The 19,884-nt window shown below is 39.7% G+C and overlaps 1 protein-coding gene across 1 annotated transcript in view; it reads left to right on the top strand.

Annotated features, from left to right (window-relative positions):
* Positions 1-19,580, top strand: part of patj (PATJ crumbs cell polarity complex component) — a 115,216-nt gene extending 95,636 nt beyond the window's left edge. The window contains exons 41-48 of the mRNA XM_042006703.1: positions 739-825; positions 960-1,098; positions 1,180-1,217; positions 3,678-3,800; positions 9,186-9,290; positions 10,014-10,120; positions 10,192-10,315; positions 16,719-19,580. Coding sequence (XP_041862637.1) covers positions 739-825; positions 960-1,098; positions 1,180-1,217; positions 3,678-3,800; positions 9,186-9,290; positions 10,014-10,120; positions 10,192-10,315; positions 16,719-16,865 — 870 coding nt within the window. The 3' untranslated portion in view covers positions 16,866-19,580. The remainder of the gene's footprint in view (positions 1-738; positions 826-959; positions 1,099-1,179; positions 1,218-3,677; positions 3,801-9,185; positions 9,291-10,013; positions 10,121-10,191; positions 10,316-16,718) is intronic.
* Positions 19,581-19,884: the final 304 nt, after the last annotated feature.

A 19,884-nucleotide genomic window follows, 5' to 3' on the forward strand; every position in this document is an offset into this window, starting at 1 on the left:
TTCAGTGCAATGAAAAGAATAAAATCTGACTGGAGGAGCCAGCTATCTGTTAAAATGTTGGCCAAGCTGATGTTTTTGGCTATTGAAGGCCCTTCAGTGCAAGATTTTAACTGTGATCGGGCATTAAACAGGTGGCTCACATGTTCAGACAGGGCATGGAGGGTGTAACGTATTACACTTACACATACTTCTTTCTGACCCCTTATTCGGGAATTGTATTATTTGTTAAAATGTTTTTCAATGCATGTCACTGTAATGACATATAAAATAAATACTGTTTTCTGAAGGAAGAAGTGTTGTGTAGTGTTGTATACAGTCAACAGGAAATGTATTTTAGTAAGATATAACTCGTGAGCAAAAGTTTGCATGACATTGCCAGAAAGAAGACCTCTTAGGCAGGGCAAGTAAGAGTTTTGATGGGGCAAGTAGACTTGAGAAGTACTTGCCCAGCAGGGCAAGTAGGAAAAAACCTTAACGTCGGACCCTGCAAACAGCTGATGATGATCTGGTCCGACACCTTCCAGACTTTTCCAGGGACGATGCAGAACCACATTCTGCTACATTACAACATCATGGCTGAGAAGAGGAGGTCCAGGTTCTGGACTGGAGTCCTGATCCCTTCCCAGTGTCCCCTGTTTCAGCTGTTTGAGGGAATCTGTGAATTTTTTCTGATTTGTTGTGTCAGCTGATTTTAATTGATTGTGTGTGTGTGTGTGTGTGTGTGTGTGTGTCCTGCAGTGTGCTCGGGGCCCCGTCCTGTTGGAGCTCGGCCGACTCAAAGCTGCTTCCTGGATTTCGTCCAGACACAGCTCACAGGGAAGCCAGGTGTGTCCTCCTGCTGGGACCTGGTCTGCTGTACTTACTGAACGTTTTGGACCTGGTTCTGATGAGCCGGAACATCTTTGTGGATTTCTTTAACTTCTGATCTTTCTGAGGTCAGTAAACTCTGTTTCTCTCAGATGAGCGTCATCAGCAGGAACAGCACAGGTGTTGTGGCTCCGCCCCTCCCTCAGACCCTGGCAGCATGTGACCCACCCACTTCCACCCTCCCCCTCAACAACAACACCAAGTCCAGCAGTGACATCACTTCCTCTTCTGGTAGACGCTTTGAGGCTCTTGATGATTCTGATTATTAATTGCTGAAGACAATTGATCGGTGTTGTCTTTGGTTGTTTGCAGGTGTGAATGCAGGTATCCGGACGGTGGAGATCATCAGGGTAACCTTGTCTTACACTTTTGTTAATCTTCCATCCAGGTGTTACTGATGCTGTCAGCAGCAGAGTTAATATATAATCTGAGGTTCTGCTGATGTTCCACATTCCAGACATTCTCCGTTGCAGCTCTCTTTCCATCACTCACCACATCCAGTCACTAAAGTGTAAAATCAGCCGCTTTGCTTCTCATGGCGCTCAGTCTTTAAATGTGAGCCGGTCATCATACGCAGCCCCGAACAAAGCTTCAAAGCTATCCACACCAGGTGGAAAATAAACCCAGATTCCCCCGGCAGCAGAACAGCAAATCAAAACTCAAGAGCAAGAAGGTCGGGCTGACCTTCTTGCTCTAAAAACCAACTTTAAAAGAAATGAAAGAAAAAGAAAGAAAAAAGCTAAAATTAACCAGATAAAAGCCAGAAATAAAGTTCCAGTGTGGGGAATTAACAGTTGTTCTGATAAAAGGCAGCAAATAGAAAAGTTTTAACTCTGATGTAAAACTGCTGAGTCAGCAGACCTGCAGGTTTCTGGGAGTTTGTTCCACATGTGAGGAGCATAAAAGCTGAACTCTCCATATTTAGTTCTGACTCTGGCAACAGAAAGTAGACCAGACCCTGATGACCTGAGGGATCTGGTTGCTTCATAACCAACCAGAAGATCCTAAATGGGTTCTGGTCCTAAACCATTCAGGTCTTTGTAAACTAGCAGCAGGAAGCCATTGTAAAGATCTGAGGACTGGAGTTCTAGGACCTAGTCTCCTGGTCTTTGTAAAGGACTGGAGTTCTAGGATCTACGTCTCTGGTCTTAGTGAGGACTGGAGGTCTAGGATCTACTTTCCTGGTCTTAGTAAGGACTGGAGTTCTAGGATCTATGTCCCTGGTCTTAGTGAGGACTGGAGGTCTAGGATCTACTTTTCTGGTCTTAGTGAGGTCTGGAGCAGCAGCGTTCTGGACTAACTGCAGGTGTCTGATGGACTTTTTAGAGAGACCTGTGAGGACAGCATTACAGTAGTCCAGTCTACTAAAGATAAATGTGGACCAGTTTTTCTAAATCCTGCTGAGTCATCAATCCTTTAATCCTTCAGATGTTGTTTAACTGATAACAGGCCGACTTCACACCTGTCTTAATATAACTGCTAAAATCCAGGTCCGAGTCCAGGACTGCTCCCACGTCTGAGTCCAGGACTGCTCCCACGTCTGAGTCCAGGACTACTACCAGGTCTGAGTCCAGGACTGCTCCCAGGTCTGAGTCCAGGACTACTCCCAGGTCTGAGTCCAGGTCTACTTCCAGGTCTGAGTCCAGGACTGCTCCTAGGTCTGAGTCCAGGACTGCTCCCAGGTCTGAGTCCAGGACTACTTCCAGGTCTGAGTCCAGGACTACTACCAGGTCTGAGTCCAGGACTGCTCCCAGGTCTGAGTCCAGGACTACTCCCAGGTCTGAGTCCAGGACTGCTTCCAGATCTGAGTCCAGGACTACTCCCAGGTCTGAGTCCAGGACTACTCCCAGGCCTGAGTCCAGGACTGCTTCCAGGTCTGAGTCCAGGACTGCTCCCAGGTCTGAGTCCAGGACTGCTCCCAGGTCTGAGTCCAGGACTGCTCCTAGGTCTGAGTCCAGGACTGCTCCCAGATCTGAGTCCAGGACTACTCCCAGGTCTGAGTCCAGGACTGCTTCCAGGTCTGAGTCCAGGACTGCTCCCAGGTCTGAGTCCAGGACTACTCCCAGGTCTGAGTCCAGGACTACTTCCAGGTCTGAGTCCAGGACTGCTCCCAGGTCTGAGTCCAGGACTACTCCCAGGTCTGAGTCCAGGACTACTTCCAGGTCTGAGTCCAGGACTACTCCCAGGTCTGAGTCCAGGACTACTTCCAGGTCTGAGTCCAGGACTACTTCCAGGTCTGAGTCCAGGACTACTCCCAGGTCTGAGTCCAGGACTACTTCCAGGTCTGAGTCCAGGACTGCTCCCAGGTTTCTGATGACGGCTGTTTTTAGGGTCTGAGGGAAGACGCCTGAAAGCAGAGACGTGTTTCCAACCTGGAAAATATCTAAGGCCATGCATCCTGAAACCTTCTTAAAAACCCGGCTGGCAGGACGTCAAGACAGCAAGTGGTGGTTTTCAGATGGACAAGGATCTCATCCAGGTCTTTAGGACTGACTGGAGAAAAGTGTGTCCTGGTGTTCATGTCTCTGAGTGGACACAGGGACATATGTCCTCCCCTGGCATGGAAGCACTGACTGACTGCCTGGTTTTCTGGATGTAGTCGGTAAAAAAAGAAGCAAACTCATTCCAGGCCCGGTTGGATAGAAGTTGTGGGTTACTGAGCAGGAGGATCAGTTAGCCTGTTAACAGTACGGGTTAATAGAGAGATGAACGTTGTTATGAATGTATATTTCTGAGGTAAACAGGAGGCAGTGAGCGGATGTGTTTTGACACATAAACCTACCTCCTTTTCTCTTTGTCTCCGCTCTCAGAGTGTCAACGACTCCCTCGGAATGAGTATAGCGGGGGGGAAGGGCAGCCCTCTGGGTGACATCCCCATCTTCATTGCCATGATTAAGGCCAGTGGAGTTGCTGCCAAGACAAAACAACTGAAGGTGAGTAGTAGCCACAGGTGTTTCTCAGGGATCTGCTTCATGCCCGGCTTAATTTTCTGGTTTTGTAAATGTGTATCTACATCCTTCCTTTAAAAACTTGGCTTTATGTATCCTGCCGACTCTTCAGGATGATCTTCTGCACATTACTGTTTAAAATCTGCTAACATTCCTAGAATTTGATCATATCTTACCAGTAAATATGATCATAATCTGCAGCTAGAAATCTTTAAAACTCTTTTGGCTGTCAGCAGATTTCTGCTCCTCGTAGAGAAATTAGTCTCAAACCATCATCAGATCTTCACTCTTCTGTTGACATGGCATTAGCGAACGTACTTGGTGTCACGTTCTGTTTCTAAATATCTAGAAAAATAAGATGCTGCATTTCTGTTGGAGATGAGTATCTGCTGTGTTGGACGCATGCAAAATGATATTAACTGAATATTTAGGGCGATACAGTTTTCTGTACGAACATGGTTTGTTTTCATGAACTTTGAGTTGTTTATGATGAAAGTATTGTCAGCATTAAAATGAAAGAAAATTCTTTTAAACAAACCTGCCAGACCATCATTCTGCTTGCTACGATGCTGTAGTAAAATCAGCCTTAGTGATGTGTCTGTGATGATCCATGAAAACTTCATAACATTAACACGCATTATTAACCTAGTTAATAACATTAGCATGCATTATTAACCTGGTTAATAACTTTAGCATGCTTTATTAACCTGGTTAATAAATTTAGCATGCATTATTAACCTGGTTAATAACTTTAGCATGCATTATTAACCTAGTTAATAACATTAGCATGCATTATTAACCTGGTTAATAACTTTAGCATGCATTATTAACCTAGTTAATAACATTAGCCTGCATTATTAACCTGGTTAATAACTTTAGCATGCATTATTAACCTAGTTAATAACTTTAGCATGCATTATTAACCTAGTTAATAACTTTAGCATGCATTATTAACCTAGTTAATAACATTAGCATGCATTATTAACCTGGTTAATAACTTTAGCATGCATTATTAACCTAGTTAATGACTTTAGCATGCATTATTAACCTAGTTAATAACATTAGCCTGCATTATTAACCTGGTTAATAACTTTAGCATGCATTATTAACCTGGTTAATAACTTTAGCATGCATTATTAACCTAGTTAATGACTTTAGCATGCATTATTAACCTAGTTAATAACATTAGCCTACATTATTAACCTGGTTAATAACTTTAGCATGCATTATTAACCTAGTTAATAACATTAGCCTGCATTATTAACCTGGTTAATAACTTTAGCATGCATTATTAACCTGGTTAATAACTTTAGCATGCATTATTAACCTAGTTAATGACTTTAGCATGCATTATTAACCTAGTTAATAACATTAGCCTGCATTATTAACCTGGTTAATAACTTTAGCATGCATTATTAACCTGGTTAATAACTTTAGCATGCATTATTAACCTAGTTAATAACTTTAGCATGCATTATTAACCTAGTTAATAACATTAGCATGCATTATTAACCTGGTTAATAACTTTAGCATGCATTATTAACCTAGTTAATAACATTAGCCTGCATTATTAACCTGGTTAATAACTTTAGCATGCATTATTAACCTAGTTAATAACATTAGCATGCATTATTAACCTCGTTAATAACTTTAGCATGCATTATTAACCTAGTTAATAACTTTAGCATGCATTATTAACCTAGTTAATAACATTAGCCTGCATTATTAACCTGGTTAATAACTTTAGCATGCATTATTAACCTAGTTAATAACATTAGCATGCATTATTAACCTGGTTAATAAATTTAGCATGCATTATTAACCTGGTTAATAAATTTAGCATGCATTATTAACCTGGTTAATAACTTTAGCATGCATTATTAACCTAGTTAATAACATTAGCATGCATTATTAACCTGGTTAATAACTTTAGCATGCATTATTAACCTGGTTAATAACTTTAGCATGCATTATTAACCTGATTAATAACTTTAGCATGCATTATTAACCTGATTAATAAATTTAGCATGCATTATTAACCTGATTAATAAATTTAGCATGCGTTATTAACCTGGTTAATAACTTTAGCCTGCATTATTAACCTGGTTAATAACTTTAGCATGCTTTATTAACCTAGTTAATAACTTTAGCATGCATTATTAACCTAGTTAATAACTTTAGCATGCATTATTAACCTGGTCAATAACATTAGCATGCATTATTAACCTGATTAATAACTTTAGCCTGCATTATTAACCTTGTCAATAACTTTAGCATGCATTATTAACCTAGTTAATAACATTAGCATGCATTATTAACCTGGTTAATAAATTTAGCATGCATTATTAACCTGGTTAATAACTTTAGCATGCATTATTAACCTGGTTAATGAATTTAGCATGCATTATTAACCTAGTTAAAAACATTAGCATGCATTATTAACCTAGTTAATAACATTAGCATGCATTATTAACCTGGTTAATAACTTTAGCATGCATTATTAACCCAGACAATAACATTAGCATGCATTATTAACCTAGACAATAACATTAGCATGCATTATTAACCTGTTTAATAACTTTAGCATGCATTATTAACCTGGTTAATAACTTTAGCATACATTATTAACCTAGTTAATAACATTAGCATGCTTTATTAACCTAGTTAATAACATTAGCATGCATTATTAACCTAGTTAATAACTTTAGCATGCATTATTAACCTGGTCAATAACGTTAGGATGCATTATTAACCTGGTTAATGACAATAACATGCATTATTAACCTCGTTAATAACTTTAGCATGCATTATTAATCTGGTTAATAACTTTAGCATGCATTATTAACCTAGTTAATAACATTAGCATGCATTATTAACGTGGTCAATAAATTTAGCATGCATTATAAACCTGATTAATAACGTTAGCATGCATTATTAACCTGGTTCATAACTTTAGCATGCATTATTAACCTGATTAATAACTTTAGCATGCATTATTAACCTGGTTAATAACTTTAGCCTGCATTATTAACCTGGTTAATAACTTTAGCATGCATTATTAACCTAGTTAATAACTTTAGCATGCATTATTAACCTGGTTGATAACTTTAGCATGCACCATTAACCTGGTCAATAACTTTAGCATGCTTTATTAAGCTAGTTAATAACTTTAGCATGCATTATTAACCTAGTTAATAACTTTAGCATGCATTATTAACCTGGTCAATAAATTTAGCATGCATTATTAACCTGATTAATAACTTTAGCCTGCATTATTAACCTGGTTAATAACTTTAGCATGCATTATTAACCTAGTTAATGACATTAGCATGCATTATTAACGTGGTCAATAAATTTAGCATGCATTATAAACCTGCTTAATAACGTTAGCATGCATTATTAACCTGGTTCATAAGTTTAGCATGCATTATTAACCTGGTTAATAACTTTAGCATGCATTATTAACCTGATTAATAACTTTAGCATGCATTATTAACCTGATTAATAAATTTAGCATGCATTATTAACCTGATTAATAAATTTAGCATGCGTTATTAACCTGGTTAATAACTTTAGCCTGCATTATTAACCTGGTTAATAACTTTAGCATGCTTTATTAACCTAGTTAATAACTTTAGCATGCATTATTAACCTAGTTAATAACTTTAGCATGCATTATTAACCTGGTTAATAACTTTAGCATGCATTATTAACCTAGTTAATAACTTTAGCATGCATTATTAACCTAGTTAATAACTTTAGCATGCATTATTAACCTGGTCAATAAATTTAGCATGCATTATTAACCTGATTAATAACTTTTGCCTGCATTATTAACCTTGTCAATAACTTTAGCATGCATTATTAACCTGATTAATAAATTTAGTATGCATTATTAACCTAGTTAATTTCATTAGCATGCATTATTAACCTGATTAATAACTTTAACATGCATTATTAACCTAGTTACTAACTTTAGCATGCATTATTAACCTGGTCATTAACTTTAGCATGCTTTATTAACTTGGTCAATAACTTTAGCATGCTTTATTAACCTGGTTAATAACTTTAGCATGCATTATTAACCTGGCTAATAACTTTAGCATGCATTATTAACCAGGTTAATAACACTAACATGCATTATTAACCTGGTTAATCACATTAGCATGCATCATTACTTTGGTTAATAACTTTAATGAAATGAATGAAAAATACTTTATTAATCCCAAAGGGAAATTCAATAACATTCAATAACATAATTTAACATCCATTATTAACCTGGTCATAACTTTAGCATGCTTAATTAACCTGATTAATAACTTTAGCACGCATTATTAACCTGGTTAATAAGTTTAGCATGCATTATTAACCTGGTTATTAACTTTAGCATGCATTGTTAACCTGATTAATAAATTTAGCATGCATTATTAACCTGGTCAATAACTTTAGCATGCTTTATTAACCTGGTTAATAACTGTAGCATGCATCATTAACCTGGTTAATAACATTAGCATGCATTATTAACCTGGTCAATAACTTTAGCATGCATTATTAACCTGATTAATAACATTAGCATGCTTTATTAACCTGGTTAATAAGTGTAGCATGCATTATTAACCTGGTTAATAACTTTAGCATGCTTTATTAACCTGGTTAATAACTTTAGCATGCATTATTAACCTGGTTAATAACTTTAGCATGCTTTATTAACCTGGTTAATAACTGTAGCATGCATCATTAACCTGGTTAATAACTTTAGCATGCTTTATTAACCTGGTTAATAACTGTAGCATGCTTTATTAACCTAGTTAATAACTGTAGCATGCATTATTAACCTAGTTAATAACTTTAGCATGCATTATTAACCTAGTTAATAACTTTAGCATGCTTTATTAACCTGGTTAATAACTGTAGCATGCTTTATTAACCTAGTTAATAACTGTAGCATGCATTATTAACCTGGTTAATAACTGTAGCATGCATTATTAACCTGGCTAATAACTTTAGCATGCATTATTAACCTGGTCAATAACTTTAGCATGCATTATTAACCTGGTTAATAACTTTAGCATGCTTTATTAACCTGGTTAATAACTTTAGCATGCATCATTCACCTGTTAGTATCACATGTTTAATTACTGACTTTTTTATGAAAACAGACTTCATAAAAACTGGTTTTGGATTAACTCATTTTAGTTTCTATTAGTTTACATCTTCATCCTGGTTATCTTGGATAAAGCAACTGCTCCTCTTCCTGTGTCCACAGGATAAATGTCCTGATTCTACTTTGAAGGTCCACTTCCATAAACGTGATGTGTGTGTGTGTGTGTGTATGTATGTGTGTGTGTGCGTGGGCGTGTGTGTGTGTAGGTGGGCGACAGAATTGTCAGCATCAGCGGTCAGTCAATGGATGGTCTGTCTCACAGTGAGGTGGTAACCATTCTGAAGAACAGCTATGGAAACATCAGTCTACAGGTAAAACGCTCTGTGTACCTGACCACTAATAATCACCAATAATCACCAATAATCACTAATAATCTTTCTTCTGCCTCATCGGTTCAGTTCTTTCTCATCGGTTCAGTTTTGATCTTTTTGTTAAGTTCAGAAACATACAGTTCTGGTGGTTGTTGAGGAAATGGATTAGACTGATAGCTTTGTGTTTCTGGTTCTACAGGGAGAACTGGACTGAGCTGGACTCGAGTTCTGGATCAGTTTCTGACATTCAGAGCATTCAGTATGATTTTATTGGCACATGGATGATTGAGTTCTGTTATCAGTGTCGTCCAGCAGGCTGACTGTTGCATGCTGGGAATTTGACAGCAGCAGCATTAATGAAGCTCTTATCATCCTGCAGCAGATGGAGGCCTCATTCAGATTTCTCTGTCCAGGTTGTTGTCCAGAAATCCTTGATGCAGCTGGACAGTCTGCATTCAGATTTGGTGGATAGTGGCGACTCTGAAGGGTTTACCAGCTCTGCTGCATGTTGTTGTGATTATTGAAACTCTCCAGAACGTTCACCACCTTCACAGAGCTCTGCTTTTCCTTCAGCACGTCCACCAGCTCCTTCCTCATCAAGTTCATGCAGGACCAAGCACTGGACCAAGGCACAGCTTCCCAACAAGAAACCGATCCAGCTCGACTTTTCTGACTTAATGAGAGGAACTTCGTGGTTTCAGTGTTTGTCTTTATGTGTTTCAGGTGGTGGCGGACACAAACATCAGTGCCATCACGTCTCAGGTGGAGAGTCTATCCAGCAGCTGTGGCTTGTCAGCCAACACCGAAGCAAACAGCACAGCTGACCCAGAGTGAGAACACACACAGAATTTAATGATAGAAGTTCAGCCCAGAACCTGAACCTGACCTCCTTCCTCCCCAGGGGTCCACAGCCCCGCAGCATCAGTCTGGAGAAAGGCTCAGAGGGACTCGGCTTCAGCATCGTCGGAGGCTTCGGGAGTCCACATGGAGACCTGCCGATCTATGTTAAGACCATCTTCAGCAAGGTCAGAACCAGAACATGATGCTGGACTTCCAACCCTTCGCCTTCATTTTGAGCAGTAGCTGCGTTTACATGGAGCATCAGTGTTTTTATCAGTATAAAGATGCTTCATGTGAACGTCAGCTTATTGGATCGAGGTAGTTTAAACCATTTCATGAACTAATTGATGGTTTCTCTCTGCACATGATTTTATTATTAACTTTAATTTAACCAGGAATGTGTAGGACAGCTGTGATGGATAGTCTAGACTTTAGGTGATCTATGGTATATGGTAAAATGGTGAACAGACTGTACTTATATAGCACTTTTCCAGTCAGCTTGACCACTCAAAGCACTTTACACTATTTCACATTCACACACACTCTTACCTCGACAGACACATTGGGAGGCAACGTGGGGTTCAGTGTCAAGGACAAACAAAACTTTTCATATCTTTTAATCACAAGCGTCTTAAGCTCCTTCCCACTTAGTTTCAGACCAATAGGACAAAATCCCTAGGAGGGGTCTGTTAAAATGTAATGCAAACAGTAAAAAATGACCAGAAATGGGAATCTTTAACAATAGCCAGTTTGCTGTTGAATTTAGCCTACAGGCCCAGGAGACGCTTTGGAAGGTCCTCACATGTTCTGACTGTACTGACTTTTATCAAGTCAGTGTACTGGGCGGAGATCATTGTTTCAGTGTTCTAGGGGGAGAGGCGTATTGTAACCTAGAACGAATATTTGCTTGCAGCTCAGTTCATGCTGAGTTTGGTAAAGATCAGTATTTCTGTGTGTCAGCTACAGAGACTTCCTGGTTCATGGCTTGGTCACTGTTGATCTGTGTGTTATTTCTACAAAGTTCTGTTAGTAATAAATTCTGCTTTCTTCTTCTGGTCGACTTTTATGCTGCTAAATCTATTCATACATTCATTTTACCTCATTTTACCTCCCAGTCTGACAGCTGCTACACACTGGTTTATACTGGGATTAAAAGCTGCTACAGACTGGTTTATACTGGGATTAAAAGCTGCTACACACTGGTTTATACTGGGATTAAAAGCTGCTACAGACTGGTTTATACTGGGATTAAAAGCTGCTACAGACTGGTTTATACTGGGATTAAAAGATGCTACAGACTGGTTTATACTGGGATTAAAAGCTGCTACAGACTGGTTTATACTGGGATTAAAAGATGCTACAGACTGGTTTATACTGGGATTAAAAGCTGCTACAGACTGGTTTATACTAGGATTAAAAGATGCTACAGACTGGTTTATACTGGGATTAAAAGCTGCTACAAACTGGTTTATACTGGGATTAAAAGCTGCTACACACTGGTTTATACTGGGATTAAAAGCTGCTACAGACTGGTTTATACTGGGATTAAAAGCTGCTACAGACTGGTTTATACTGGGATTAAAAGCTGCTACAGACTGGTTTATCCTGGGATTAAAAGCTGCTACAGACTGGTTTATACTGGGATTAAAAGCTGCTACAGACTGGTTTATACTGGGATTAAAAGATGCTACAGACTGGTTTATACTGGGATTAAAAGCTGCTACAGACTGGTTTATACTGGGATTAAAAGCTGCTACAGACTGGTTTATACTGGGATTAAAAGCTGCTACAGACTGGTTTATACTGGGATTAAAAGCTGCTACAGACTGGTTTATACTGGGATTAAAAACAGCTACAGACTGGTTTATACTGGGATTAAAAACAGCTACAGACTGGTTTATACTGGGATTAAAAGCTGCTACAGACTGGTTTATACTGGGATTAAAAACTGTTACAGACTGGTTTATACTGGGATTAAAAGCTGCTACAGACTGGTTTATACTGGGATTAAAAGCTGCTACAGACTGGTTTATACTGGGATTAAAAGCTGCTACACACTGGTTTATACTGGGATTAAAAGCTGCTACAGACTGGTTTATACTGGGATTAAAAGCTGCTACAGACTGGTTTATACTGGGATTAAAAGATGCTACAGACTGGTTTATACTGGGATTAAAAGCTGCTACAGACTGGTTTATACTGGGATTAAAAGATGCTACAGACTGGTTTATACTGGGATTAAAAGCTGCTACAGACTGGTTTATACTGGGATTAAAAGATGCTACAGACTGGTTTATACTGGGATTAAAAGCTGCTACAAACTGGTTTATACTGGGATTAAAAGCTGCTACACACTGGTTTATACTGGGATTAAAAGCTGCTACAGACTGGTTTATACTGGGATTAAAAGCTGCTACAGACTGGTTTATACTGGGATTAAAAGCTGCTACACACTGGTTTATACTGGGATTAAAAGCTGCTACAGACTGGTTTATACTGGGATTAAAAGATGCTACAGACTGGTTTATACTGGGATTAAAAGCTGCTACAGACTGGTTTATACTGGGATTAAAAGCTGTTACAGACTGGTTTATACTGGGATTAAAAGCTGCTACAGACTGGTTTATACTGGGATTAAAAGCTGCTACAGACTGGTTTATACTGGGATTAAAAACAGCTACAGACTGGTTTATACTGGGATTAAAAACAGCTACAGACTGGTTTATACTGGGATTAAAAGCTGCTACAGACTGGTTTATACTGGGATTAAAAACTGTTACAGACTGGTTTATACTGGGATTAAAAGCTGCTACAGACTGGTTTATACTGGGATTAAAAGCTGCTACAGACTGGTTTATACTGGGATTAAAAGATGCTACAGACTGGTTTATACTGGGATTAAAAGCTGCTACAGACTGGTTTATACTGGGATTAAAAGATGCTACAGACTGGTTTATACTGGGATTAAAAGCTGCTACAAACTGGTTTATACTGGGATTAACAGCTGCTACAGACTGGTTTATACTGGGATTAAAAGCTGCTACAGACTGGTTTATACTGGGATTAAAAGCTGCTACAGACTGGTTTATACTGGGATTAAAAGCTGCTACAGACTGGTTTATACTGGGATTAAAAGCTGCTACAGACTTGTTTATACTAGGATTAAAAGCGTTTACAGACTGGTTTATACTGGGATTAAAAGCTACTACAGACTGGTTTATACTGGGATTAACAGCTGCTACAGACTGGTTTATACTGGGATTAACAGATGCTACAGACTGGTTTATACTGGGATTAAAAGCTGCTACAGACTGGTTTATACTGGGATTAAAAGCGTTTACAGACTGGTTTATACTGGGATTAAAAGCTACTACAGACTGGTTTATACTGGGAGTAAAAGCTGCTACAGACTGGTTTATACTGGGATTAAAAGCCGCTACAGACTGGTTTATACTGGGATTAAAAGCTGTTACAGACTGGTTTATACTGGGATTAAAAGCTGCTACAGACTGGTTTATACTGGGATTAAAAGCTGCTACAGACTGGTTTATACTGGGATTAAAAGCTACTACAGACTGGTTTATACTGGGAGTAAAAGCTGCTACAGACTGGTTTATACTGGGATTAAAAGCTACTATAGACTGGTTTATACTGGGATTAAAAGCTGCTACAGACTGGTTTATACTGGGATTTAAAGCTGCTACAGACTGGTTTATACTGGGATTAAAAGCTGCTACAGACTGGTTTATACTGGGATTAAAAGCTGCTACAGACTGGTTTATACTGGGATTAAAAGCGTTTACAGACTGGTTTATACTGGGATTAAAAGCTGTTACAGACTGGTTTATACTGGGATTAAAAGCTGATACAGACTGGTTTATACTGGGATTAAAAGCTGCAGACTGGTTTATACTGGGATTAAAAGCTGTTACAGACTGGTTTATACTGGGATTAAAAGCTGCTACAGACTGGTTTATACTTGGATTAAAAGCTGATACAGACTGGTTTATACTGGGATTAAAAGCTGCAGACTGGTTTATACTGGGATTAAAAGCTGTTACAGACTGGTTTATACTGGGATTAAAAGCTGCTACAGACTGGTTTATACTGGGATTAATAGCTGATACAGACTGGTTTATACTGGGATTAAAAGCTGCAGACTGGTTTATACTGGGATTAAAAGCTGCTACAGACTGGTTTATACTGGGATTAAAAGCTGCTACAGACTGGTTTATACTGGTATTAAAAGCTGCTACAGACTGGTTTATACTGGGATTAAAAGCCGCTACAGACTGGTTTATACTGGGATTAAAAGCCGCTACAGACTGGTTTATACTGGGATTAAAAGCCGCTACAGACTGGTTTATACTGGGATTAAAAGCTGCTACAGACTGGTTTATACTGGTATTAAAAGCTGCTACAGACTGGTTTATACTGGGATTAAAAGCCGCTACAGACTGGTTTATACTGGGATTAAAAGCCGCTACAGACTGGTTTATACTGGGATTAAAAGCCGCTACAGACTGGTTTATACTGGGATTAAAAGCTGCTACAGACTGGTTTATACTGGGATTAAAAGCCGCTACAGACTGGTTTATACTGGGATTAAAAGCTGCTACAGACTGGTTTATACTGGGAGTAAAAGCTGCTACAGACTGGTTTATACTGGGATTAAAAGCTGCTACAGACTGGTTTATACTGGGATTAAAAGCTGCTACAGACTGGTTTATACTGGGATTAAAAGCTGCTACAGACTGGTTTATACTGGGATTAAAAGCTGCTACAGACTGGTTTATACTGGGATCAAAAGCGTTTACAGACTGGTTTATACTGGGATTAAAAGCTGTTACAGACTGGTTTATACTGGGATTAAAAGCTGATACAGACTGGTTTATACTGGGATTAAAAGCTGCAGACTGGTTTATACTGGGATTAAAAGCTGTTACAGACTGGTTTATACTGGGATTAAAAGCTGCTACAGACTGGTTTATACTTGGATTAAAAGCTGATACAGACTGGTTTATACTGGGATTAAAAGCTGCAGACTGGTTTATACTGGGATTAAAAGCTGTTACAGACTGGTTTATACTGGGATTAAAAGCTGCTACAGACTGGTTTATACTGGGATTAATAGCTGATACAGACTGGTTTATACTGGGATTAAAAGCTGCAGACTGGTTTATACTGGGATTAAAAGCTGCTACAGACTGGTTTATACTGGTATTAAAAGCTGCTACAGACTGGTTTATACTGGGATTAAAAGCCGCTACAGACTGGTTTATACTGGGATTAAAAGCCGCTACAGACTGGTTTATACTGGGATTAAAAGCTGCTACAGACTGGTTTATACTGGGATTAAAAGCTGCTACAGACTGGTTTATACTGGTATTAAAAGCTGCTACAGACTGGTTTATACTGGGATTAAAAGCTGCTACAGACTGGTTTATACTGGTATTAAAAGCCGCTACAGACTGGTTTATACTGGGATTAAAAGCCGCTACAGACTGGTTTATACTGGGATTAAAAGCCGCTACAGACTGGTTTATACTGGGATTAAAAGCCGCTACAGACTGGTTTATACTGGTATTAAAAGCTGCTACAGACTGGTTTATACTGGGATTAAAAGCTGCTACAGACTGGTTTATACTGGGATTAAAAGCTGCTACAGACTGGTTTATACTGGGATTAAAAGCCGCTACAGACTGGTTTATACTGGGATTAAAAGCTGTTACAGACTGGTTTATACTGGGATTAAAAGCTGCTACAGACTGGTTTATACTGGTATTAAAAGCTGCTACAGACTGGTTTATACTGGGATTAAAAGCTGCTACAGACTGGTTTATACTGGTATTAAAAGCCGCTACAGACTGGTTTATACTGGGATTAAAAGCCGCTACAGACTGGTTTATACTGGGATTAAAAGCCGCTACAGACTGGTTTATACTGGGATTAAAAGCCGCTACAGACTGGTTTATACTGGTATTAAAAGCTGCTACAGACTGGTTTATACTGGGATTAAAAGCTGCTACAGACTGGTTTATACTGGGATTAAAAGCTGCTACAGACTGGTTTATACTGGGATTAAAAGCCGCTACAGACTGGTTTATACTGGGATTAAAAGCTGTTACAGACTGGTTTATACTGGGATTAAAAGCTGTTACAGACTGGTTTATGTAAAATTTAAAAAACAGGCGTATAGACAGCGGTATGGAGTTTTAAGTGTTAAATCTTTGCCTAACGTAAACACAACTGATTTATCAGTTTATCCAGCTTCCATGTAAATATTTCAGTTTGAATCTGATCAGACTGGTTCAAACTGGATAGAAGAAAGATGTAACACTAGCTAGGGTTAGGATTATTACAGATTCAAGTGTTGTCATTCTCAGTGTGGCCTGAGGGTGGAAGTGTTATCTTACTCTGTCAGTATTTATTGTTAATGTTCATTCAAATGGAGGTGTAACACTAGGCAGTATATCAGGACCTCTGCCGGTTGTAACTGAACCTGTCCACATCCAACATGGGTGAAGGTAAATGTCAGATATGATGCAGATGACACTGTTTATAAGTCCCGTCCTGTGTGTGTCTCAGGGGGCGGCGGCAATGGATGGTCGTTTGAAGCGTGGAGATCAGATCCTGGCAGTTAACGGAGAGAGTCTGCAGGGGGCAACACACGAGCAGGCGGTCGCCATCCTGAAGAAGCAGAAAGGAGCTGTCACACTGGACATCCTGTCATAACACACACACACACTCACGTCTCTGTCTTCTTGAGGACCAGCAGTTCTAACATGCATTCCTTGGACATTTTATTCCAATCCTGATGTGATCCGAGTCTCAAACAGAACCCTGAAGTTCTTCACTACACTGATTTCATACTGGAACATCCTCACAAAAACAGATGTGACGCCATTACACACTAATGTTTCTGAGCCTTTGGGTCCAGGCACTGGTTGGGTCACATGTATTCACATTTCTCATGAATTCTCAGATCTAGCTTTTGGTCATCAGTCCAAATTGTTATAAATCTTTGTTTCTGCTTGATCTCCTGAAACTGTCTGTTTCCATGATTCCTGAACCAAACAAAACGACTATCCTCGGTTCAGCCAAATACTTGTAACCGAAGAAATATGATTAACACTAAAACATGAGGTTTGATTTCACAACTTTCTCCACCAGTTTCCTGGAGAGAAATTCTTTACTGCAGTTTACCCCTCTGTTGCACCTGGACGGGTTAGATCCACCAGAGGGAAGCTTCGGTGCCAGCCGTAGAAAGTCCAGGTGAACAGTTTGAAGTTTCCACGGCTGGTGTGATGGAGGAGGAAACCTCAGCAGCAGCTTCCACAGAGCAGCAGCTCTGGATGTTCAGGCCATGGTTACATTAACTTTGCTAACTGTTAGCGAGCGCATACCTCAGATGATGAAAATGTTTCCCATTTTGTCAGTGAAGGTCAGAGACGGCTAACATTTCAGCCCTTTCAGAAAAATCGTATGTACTTTCAGAGCACGGGCGTCATTTCACGTTAGTCACTGCTGGTGGATTTCTCTCTGTTTTAGCCCACGTTCATTGATCTGATCTTTTTTCAGGCCTGTGAAGTCAAGAATCTGGAATCAACTCTAGTTTTACATCTGGTTTGTGTCTGTTCAGTGTGTGGTCGTGAGTCAAACACCAGTCATTCCTTCTGACTGGGTGAGTCGGTGCGTCCAAACGTTTGACTGGTTTATATCTGGTTTGTGGCTGTGTGACGTGAGTGAAGATGCTCCTATCAGGTCTCACCAGTTTGATGATGTCAAAACAAACCTGCTGCTCTGTTAGCAATAGCAGCTAGCGTCCAGCGTTTCTTGTCCTTCTCGGTTTTATCTTGGAAAGCAGAATGAATCCGTCCTCTGGAAATGAATCTCATCCACTTCTGGGATAGTGTCAGAGCTGTTTGTGTCCGTCGGTCTAATCTGCTGAGTGGCCTCACAAACAGTATTTTATGATGTTAGTGATACAAACGATGCATAAAATCTAGTGGACACGTGCTATCATGGTTACCTTCTGCTCTTGTGATTGTTGTAAACACTTAAATATTAACTGGCATGGAACAATGTGTCGGGAAACTGGAACCAAGCCTTCAGGTGACGGTGTTTAAAACATGAGTTTAGACAGAACCACAAACCACGCATCACTCCAGGAGCGAGCTTTGCATGCTGCAGACGCTTGAACTAAAAACATCATCATCTCTGCTGGATGATGTTATTTCTTATTAGTCGAATATGTAGAAGAAAACTTTAGATGATAATGGTCTTGAAACAAGGTGACCTGAAAGTGGTTGAATTCCTCCCGAACACTGAAAATGTTTCCGTAGAGGAGCGCTTGTGTTTGTGATCCAGTTTAATAAAAAGTGATTGTCAGCTGTTGCCTGTGAAGAAGTTCCGGACTGGGTTCCAGTTATTTTATCCACCTCACCTTCACATAACGTCACATAACTGTCAGATTCATTTTCGACTCAGTTTCAGGATCTTTAACTTTCCATGAAACGTTTTTCCAGACAAGGTGTGGCTCAACAGACCCATATGATGAGTAAAAACAATGGACCGGGTTACCGGGACCCCTCTGGAGCCAGGCCTGGAGGTGGGGCACGGTGGCGAGCGCCTGGTGGCCGAGCCTTTGCCCATGGGGCCCGTTCGGGCTTAGCCTGTAAGGGTGACATGGGCCTCCCTCCCGTGGGCTCACCACCCGCACTGCACCCCACCTGTAGGGGTCAGGTGCAGCTGGGCGGTGGCTGAAGGCGGGGACCCGGCGGTCTGATCCTCGGCTGCAGCAGCTAGCTCTACCTGGTGCTGAAGCTGTTAGTGTCCACCTTTAAAACAGATCTGTACGTGCATATTCTGAAGTTTGAATTTGTTTTGTAGAGATTAAAAACATCTTTTAGTTTTAGAAGCTGATATTAAAATGTAATGTTGAAAGCGTAAAATAGCCGGCATGCCGCTGTCTGCCTGCTGCTCGACTTCTCTGCATGAAACTTCTTTTAGGAAAGCTGATATTCTTCTGATTTCGTGATACAGTGGCCTTAGTGGATAGAATTAGTACCAGCAGCAGGAAAATGACAACACTGAGGACACTAACCTGGAAAACCCTCTGATAATCGGATGTTTCCCAGTAAAATCTGTCTCCTGATTTACACTTCTTGCTTTATGGAAAAGTTTCTCCAGGATATTTTTTACAGATGTAGTCCACGTGGTTCTGGATCAGCTGTCCGTTAACTGGACCACATGGATCAATGTTTTTCAGCCAATTTAAACATAGTGGAAATGATTAGCTAAGCTAAGCTAACATCCCAGAATGAGTCTCTCAGCTCAAGCGAAGGGAATCCATAAAGATCACGTTTATGGAGAAGAGATGATGTCATGTTGCTTCCTGCTGGTCAAACAGCTGTTCTCCAATAAAACTCCTCTGTTGCAATGATAGCCGAAAAATTAAGCAAGCTAACGTTAGCTTTTCTTAGTTCTAACTGGGCCACATTAGTGGGATTAACTGCAGGTAATCTTTAAACAGAACTAGTTTGTTGAGGCAGCTTGGTAGTTAGGTGATCATCAGCTGTACTTAGATGTAGAAATGCTGCCATCTCGTGTAATTTCCTGCATTTTCTGGTGCTTCAGTTAGCATCCTGGCTAGCTGTCTAGTCTTCTTCATCCAGAACATTCCACACTTTAATCTCTGAGTTGAATCTTTGTTCTCATGAATGTTGTTGTAATTGTTTGTCCATGAAATAAC

Source organism: Melanotaenia boesemani, chromosome 14 (assembly GCF_017639745.1).
Source record: "Melanotaenia boesemani isolate fMelBoe1 chromosome 14, fMelBoe1.pri, whole genome shotgun sequence".
NCBI classification, from domain to species: Eukaryota; Metazoa; Chordata; class Actinopteri; order Atheriniformes; family Melanotaeniidae; genus Melanotaenia; species Melanotaenia boesemani.